Genomic DNA, 7,319 nt, shown 5'->3' on the forward strand with positions numbered 1-7,319 from the left:
ATCCTATGCCTGACACTCTGCAGGCAAAACACTGACTGGATGTTCATGCCATTGTATGATGTGTGCACCCCCTAAACCTTGTTCAGACTTGGGTACATTACCCATCTAAAAAAAAAAAAAAAAAAGAAAAAAGGCAGAGTACAGTGGTATATGCCTTTAATCCCAGCCTAGTCTACATAGTGGGACCTTAAAAAAAAAAAAAAAAGGAGTGCTAGTGTCCAGCAGTGGTGGCGCACGCCTTTAATCCCAGCACTCAGGAGCCAGGCGGATCTGTGTGAAGCCAGCCTGGTCTACAGAGCAAGATCCAGGACAGGCACCAAAACTACAGAGGAACCATGTCTCAGGGTGGGGCAGGGCGGGGTAGGGGGTGGGGAGTAGTGCTAGCAATGGAGGATAAGAGTGAAGATTGCCTCTCATCATTCCTATTCACCCCTTGGCCCAGCATGAAGCGAACAAGGTCAATTTTAACATTTGACTGAGCATTGGCCCCATGACTTAAGATGCACTCCAGACCTGCCTAAACACTTGCCTATTAGTGTTTTTGAGGCAAAAATCTGACAACCTAGACTGGTTGAAAACTTGTCATCCCCCTGCCTCAGCATCCCAGAGTGCTAGGATTACAGGCATGTTCTATTATAACCCTGCCCATCTCTTTTTTAGGGTAAGGTGGACAGATATGTAGGATCTCACACTGTAACCTCAACTTGCTGTAACCCTCCTGCCTCAGCCAGCTTCCTGAATGTGGGAATTACTGGCATGAGCTACCATGCTGTGTTCAAAATATATCAGACAATGCACAAATATGAATTCCAAGAGTAAGACAGAGTTGTCAGGTCCCCAAATCTACCATTCTTACTAACTTTACAGCTGGCTGCCCAGTTATAAAACATCTGTCTTTGGGCAGTACTGAGTTTCATGTTAGCACTGGACAAAATCCTCATCGATCAGACTGATTACCTAGCTCACCCCTTTTCTGAGGAAGCCCATCTATAAACAATCCTCAACCAGTCCTTTGACTATCAAGTGAAGTTTGTCATTTCAAGGTTACTATACACAACCCACCACAGTACCAGTAAAACACTTCAGAAGTGGGAGTTCTGACCAAATTAGGCTTCATAAGCCATTGTGAACTACATAACTGAAGCTGGTATTTCATTAATCCTCCTGCTTCCAGCCTGAGCCACAACACACAGTATGCAGTGCTGGGTTTCAGATCCAGGGCTTCATACATGCTGGACAAGTGCTCTCAACCAACTGAAGTAAATCCTCAGGCCATTGTGTATTTGTTTTGCTTTTTGGAGACAAGGTCTCTACATAGCTCTGGCTGGCCTAGAGCTCACTAGGTAGACTAGGATGGCCTCAGAAATGCTCCTGAGTGCTTCTGTCAAAGGTGTGTATAAATGTGTACTTTCTATCAATCTTAAAATATAAATTACCAAAGTACTCCCCAGTGATAGGAAGTGTTTAGCATATTCAAGACCCTGGGGTGTGAACTTACACCACAAAGAAAAATAAAATTTAAGTGTGTAAGTCATCAGGTCATTTTTTTTTCTCCAGCAGAGTATTAAACCCAGGGCTTCACACTCGCTATGCAATGCCCTAGCACCGTTTACACCACAGCGTCGGTTCCCTAGGTGGGGTGTGGACTTGCCATTCTCCTGCCACAGCTGGAGTTACAAGCCTGGCACATCACCTGTTCATAAGAGAATCCACAGCCCCACAGCATTACTTGTTAACAAATATCTGAAAGGGCAGTGGTGGTGCACACTTTTAATCCCAGCACCTGCAAGGTAGAGACATGGATCTGAATTGGAGGCCAGCCTGGTCTAAGTGTGAGTTCTAAGACAGCCAGGGCTACAAAGAGACCTTGTCTTGAAATACTAAAGCCAAATAACAAAACACCCCCAGAAAGCAATTTTACCAAGGGGAAGTAAGAGTTTGATCATGTTCTAGAGAACTGGACCTGGGCTCTGTGTAGTGACCTTGCCTGGGGGAGGAAACAAGCACACAGCCTTTGCCCTGCTGCAAAGACAAATTCCCAGGACGTGGTGCCACCCGGCAACATCACAAGCCCCCGCTTCCCTGCCCAACATACAGACAGACACACCTGAGAATCCAGCCTTAAGTTTTAGTTATCTAAAATAAAAGACAGATAATTACAAGCTCCTCACAAAAATTAGACCAGTGTAAATAACAAACATTTATTGGTGTCACTTATGGTAGAAAAAAGTTCCTACACCAGATGTGCATGACCCAATTGTTAAATAGAACATTTCCAAGGTGAACACACACCCTGACCTAGCTTTTCCCCCAATTTTTAAAATAGCCAATTCCTCCTTCCCCGACCCCAAGACATGTGAGCAACTGCTAATGAAAAGCAGTAAACAGCCACTTGGGCTATAGCATTTTCAACTCCACTCTGAGGTGAAGATTCCAATTACATTCGAGACTTAAGTTCTCTCAATTTTCTCCTAACGAAAGTTCCTGAGTCCAGTATTTACAATATTACAGCCCTAGCAGATCAGTGCCCTACAACTCATCTTTTTCTGATGTATCCTCTTCACCAGTTGGGGGAGGGCCTGCACTTCCATAGAGTTTGCTAATAATGGGCTGAACAATTTCTTCTAGTTCCTTCTTTTTAGCTTTAAAGTCTTCAATGTCTGCATCTTGGTGGCTTTCCAGCCATTCAATCTTTTCTTCTACAGCTTTTTCCATGGTTTCTTTATCTTCAGAGGAAAGTTTACCTCCCAGCTTTTCTTTATCTCCAATCTGGTTCTTGAGAGAGTAAGCGTAGCTTTCCAATTCGTTCCTGGTATCAATGCGCTCTTTGAGTTTTTTGTCTTCCTCAGCAAACTTCTCAGCATCATTAACCATCCTTTCAATTTCTTCAGGCGTCAGGCGATTCTGGTCATTGGTAATAGTGATTTTGTTTTTGTTTCCTGTACCTTTGTCTTCAGCCGTCACACGAAGAATACCATTAACATCTATCTCGAAGGTGACTTCAATCTGGGGCACCCCACGGGGAGCAGGAGGAATTCCAGTCAGATCAAATGTACCCAGAAGATGGTTGTCTTTTGTGAGGGGTCGTTCACCTGGAGTAACAACAGGAAAAACTTGTTATTGATAAGCATAACGTACTGGTATCCCTACACTTCAACCTGTTAGAATATGTGTGGGGAGGTGGGGGGGGAGCTTTATTGAGGTAAAAGTAACTCAGTATTGGAGTAAGAACAGCAACTCACTGGGTACTACCGCTCTGAACCAAATCTCATTTCTTAAAAATTTGTATCCCTTAATTTGTATTCCAAAAGCCAGTGGACAAGAATGCTAAGTACTGAATCTAAAATTCAACACTAAGCAATCTCTTCATTTGAATTGAGATAATAAATAAATAAGATACTTCTTTCCCTGACATTTTAATGATGTATTATTAGATCCAAAGTCACACTCTTTCAAACCACACAATATTTGTGAATATAAGTCATTACCTTCATAGACTTTGATTGTTACAGTTGGCTGATTATCAGAAGCTGTGGAAAAGATCTGAGACTTCTTGGTGGGAACCACAGTGTTCCTTGGAATCAGTTTGGTCATGACACCTCCCACAGTTTCAATACCAAGTGTAAGGGGACATACGTCAAGCAGTACCAGATCACCTGCAAAGGAAAAGTAAGTAATCAGGTTAGATTCTAGTTAGAAAATAAAAGCACTACCAAGCAATCTCCCTCTGTCATTCACCCAGGTTCTAACCATAAACACTTTAGGGCAAATGAATTAACAGCTTCTAATGATTTTTAATTAAGCCTGACCCAAGTCTTGTCATCTTGTCATCACTGTACCTTTATTAGCTTGTCAACACTGTACCTGTTGCTCCTAACCCTACAGCTTTCTAAAGCAACAGCTGACGACGGTCTTCCCACTAAGCTACTCAAACGTGAAAGATGCAGACAGTGATCTACCTGTGTCTTGATCACCAGAGAGGACACCCGCCTGGACAGCAGCACCATAAGCTACAGCCTCATCGGGGTTTATGCCACGGGATGGCTCCTTGCCATTGAAGAACTCTTTCACCAACTGCTGAATCTTTGGAATTCGAGTAGATCCACCAACAAGAACAATTTCATCAATATCAGATTTCTTCAAATCAGAGTCTTCCAACACTTTCTGGACCGGCTTCATGGTAGATCGGAACAGGTCCTAGCAAAAAAAGGCGTGATTATTGTGGTACCCAGTGTACCTGGACACTGTTTAGTTACCCTGCATTCAGGTACCCTAAATCCTACAGTCTAAACAGATCATCAGCACTGTCAAAGAACATACCATGTTCAGCTCTTCAAATTTGGCCCGAGTCAGGGTCTCAGAGAAGTCTTCTCCTTCGAAGAAGGACTCAATTTCAATCCTTGCTTGATGCTGAGAAGACAGGGCTCGCTTAGCCTTCTCCACCTCACGACGAAGTTTCTGCACAGCTCTGTTGTCTTTTCTAACATCCTTCCCAGTTTTCTTTTTGTACAGCTTGATGAAGTGTTCCATAACCCGCTGATCAAAATCTTCCCCACCGAGATGAGTGTCTCCATTAGTGGCCACCACTTCGAAGACACCATTGTCAATGGTGAGAAGGGACACATCGAAGGTCCCACCACCCAGGTCAAACACAAGGATGTTCTTCTCTCCCTCTCTCTTATCCAGGCCATATGCAATAGCAGCTGCTGTACTGTAAGAATGAAGAGGAGGAGGGAAAAGCTTAGTCGAGTTCCCATCTCCCCTACCTGGCAAACACACTGGACCCCTGAGCCCCACACTTACGGCTCATTGATGATCCTCATGACATTGAGTCCAGCAATGGTGCCAGCATCTTTGGTTGCTTGGCGCTGGGCATCATTGAAGTAAGCTGGCACAGTAACAACTGCATGGGTAACCTAGAAGGACAGACAGCAAAGACACTCAAGTATACTTTGTTACTTCCGGTCTTACCAACCACAGTCAAAGCACCACATCAGTTCCTAAGCCAGCTTACTGATAAGGATGTAAATCGTACACTTTACAACCACAGAATTAAATGATAACTCATGAAACTGACTAGCATTTAGCCTGACCTCCCACAAAGCACTAAATCATTATGCCTGACAAAAGCTGTTACTGGTCAGACTAAAAGCTTTTAAACCAGGAAGGCCTCCCCATATAAGCCAACAGAGGCAACCGCAACCTCCAACACTTAACATCGTTCCACACATGTATTTACCTTCTTTCCCAAATATGCTTCAGCAGTTTCTTTCATTTTAGTGAGAACCATGGCAGAAATTTCTTCTGGGGCAAATGTCTTTGTTTGCCCACCTCCAATATCAACTTGAATGTATGGTTTAGTTTTCTTTTCAACCACCTATGGTAAAGAATTAATGTAAAGGTAATTTTCCCGGAGCTGAAACAAGGGCACCACAAACTTTAGAGAGAAAAAAAAATATTTCCTCTCTCCCATAGCTTGATTCATTTTGGCCCCTTAGGGAGATCGAGACTAAAACTAAACACAGCTGTATAGGATATAGATCGTCAGTTTTAGTCTGTCTTTCAACTTTTAGACATTGTAACACTGTGTCACGTTTATAACAATACTAAAAACCACAACATCTAAAACCGTTACATAAACCCCGACCGCATCCTTTTAGCGGTTTGAATGTTTTTTCCGCCTAGACTCAGTCCCCAAATATTCCCACCACCCTAGTCGCCCCCTTCAACGTCGGGGGGGGGGGGAAGACACGAAACAAACGGATCGGACCTTGAAAGGCAAGAACTTGATGTCCTGCTGCACCGAAGGGTCATTCCAAGTGCGTCCGATGAGGCGCTTGGCGTCGAAGACCGTGTTCTCGGGATTGGAGGTGAGCTGGTTCTTGGCCGCATCGCCGATCAGACGCTCGCCTTCGGGAGTGAAGGCCACATACGACGGCGTGATGCGGTTGCCCTGGTCGTTGGCTATGATCTCCACGCGGCCGTTCTTGAACACCCCGACGCTGGCGGAAAGACGCCCCAGAGAAGGAATCAGCACCTCACTTTCTCACGCCAGCGCGGGAGGCCACGCCCCACTCTCCCCCCGCCCCAGACAAGCGCCACTCACCAGGAATAGGTGGTCCCCAAGTCGATGCCGACCACCGTGCCCACGTCCTCCTTCTTGTCCTCGTCCTCGGCGCGCACCGCGCACAGCAGCAGCAGCGCCGCCGCCGCCACAGTCCACTTCATCTTGCCGGCGCTGTGGGCCCGTCGCTCAGCGGTCGCTCGGGAGTCTCGGAGTCCAGCAACAGGCGGTGGCCACGGAGCGCGACGACGACGTCCCTATCTGAGGGCGACAGAAGCCCCGGGGTCACGAGGAGCCGCGACACGGGCTCGAAGCAGGCCTGGAAAAGGCAGGCCGCGGCGCTTACCTCCCCCGCCGCGAAGGCCCGAGGACGCCCGTCAGTGTTGTCTTGGCCAGTGTGGAGCGCGCCGCCGCCGCCGCGCCTTATATACCCTCCCCCAGCCCCGTCGTGGAGGCCTCCGATTGGCGAAGGCGCTGCTCGTTGGAGGCCGCTGATTGGTCCATGCCACCAAGCTGGCCGCTGCCGATTCGAAGCGGCCTCCTCCGCAGCTTACGTCACTGCTACGCCCCCCGGGCTGACTCATTGGCTAGTGGTCGGTCTCAACTGCCGCCAATGAGAGGCAGCATCCGCCCTGTGCGCTGCTCCTATTGGCTAGGGAGCTGCCTGTCCCTCGCGTGACCTCTCACCCCGAGACCGTTTCCGCCGGTAACCGTCCAGGTCCTCCCCTCACGCCGGGCCCCGGGGGACCGGTGCGGGGTCTGCGTGTCAGTTCCCTCGGGCCGGTGGGACTCGGTGGGACTCGGTGGGACTCGGTGGTCCCCTCTCCGCCAGAGCTGCCCCGCGTCGGCGCAGATGCTGAGCTCGCCTGGAAACACGTCTCTGCCCTTCCAGCCTCCCCACGCTGTCGGCCGTCCGAGCGGCCGTCCGGGCCCTGTGCTCCTCACCCGCCTGCACCCCTCGAGCCGGGGCCTGGTCCGGGTCTGGCTCGCTGCGAATCGTGGCTCTTCGCAGCCACCTGCTTCCCCTTCACCTCCAGGCCAGATGCCTTTGTCTCTCCTGGCCTCCCCAATGTCCTTTCCCCGGGGTTAAGTCCCGGGCTTGGCCTGGCCAGTGGCAACCTCGTCCTGAGCCCCTCTGTGCTGCGGCTGTTCTGTGAATAAGCGAGCACTTCCCACCCTGAGATGTATCGGGTTTTTGTTTTGTTTTTTTTTTCCTCTCTAGCTTGTCGCCCCTTCATGTTCCCTGTCCTTGTCT

The 7,319-nt window shown here is 48.3% G+C and overlaps 1 protein-coding gene and 1 pseudogene across 1 annotated transcript; one reads left to right on the forward strand and one right to left on the reverse strand.

Moving 5' to 3' along the window:
• On the forward strand, positions 1-111 carry LOC143273104 (small nucleolar RNA U13; annotated as a pseudogene).
• Positions 112-2,187: 2,076 nt separating this feature from the next.
• Hspa5 (heat shock protein family A (Hsp70) member 5) lies at positions 2,188-7,319 on the reverse strand. Its single transcript, XM_006988727.4, has 9 exons — positions 6,411-7,319; positions 6,107-6,325; positions 5,771-6,002; positions 5,240-5,377; positions 4,804-4,916; positions 4,321-4,711; positions 3,960-4,197; positions 3,489-3,656; positions 2,188-3,092 (listed from the first exon to the last, which is right to left on the reverse strand). The coding sequence occupies exons 2-9, from the start codon at positions 6,226-6,228 to the stop codon at positions 2,530-2,532; spliced, it is 1,965 nt and encodes a 654-aa protein (XP_006988789.1). The 5' UTR covers positions 6,229-6,325; positions 6,411-7,319; the 3' UTR covers positions 2,188-2,529.

Source organism: Peromyscus maniculatus, chromosome 4 (assembly GCF_049852395.1).
Source record: "Peromyscus maniculatus bairdii isolate BWxNUB_F1_BW_parent chromosome 4, HU_Pman_BW_mat_3.1, whole genome shotgun sequence".
Classification (NCBI taxonomy): Eukaryota; Metazoa; Chordata; class Mammalia; order Rodentia; family Cricetidae; genus Peromyscus; species Peromyscus maniculatus.

Coding starts and splice junctions, on each gene's coding strand:
- Hspa5 (XM_006988727.4), bottom strand. CDS start 6,228: ATGAAGTGGACTGTGGCGGCGGCGGCGCTGCTGCTGCTGTGCGCGGTG. Junction 4,198..4,320: donor AATTTGAAGAGCTGAACATG/GTATGTTCTTTG, acceptor TTTTTTTGCTAG/GACCTGTTCCGATCTACCAT. Junction 3,093..3,488: donor AACAATCAAAGTCTATGAAG/GTAATGACTTAT, acceptor TTGTTACTCCAG/GTGAACGACCCCTCACAAAA.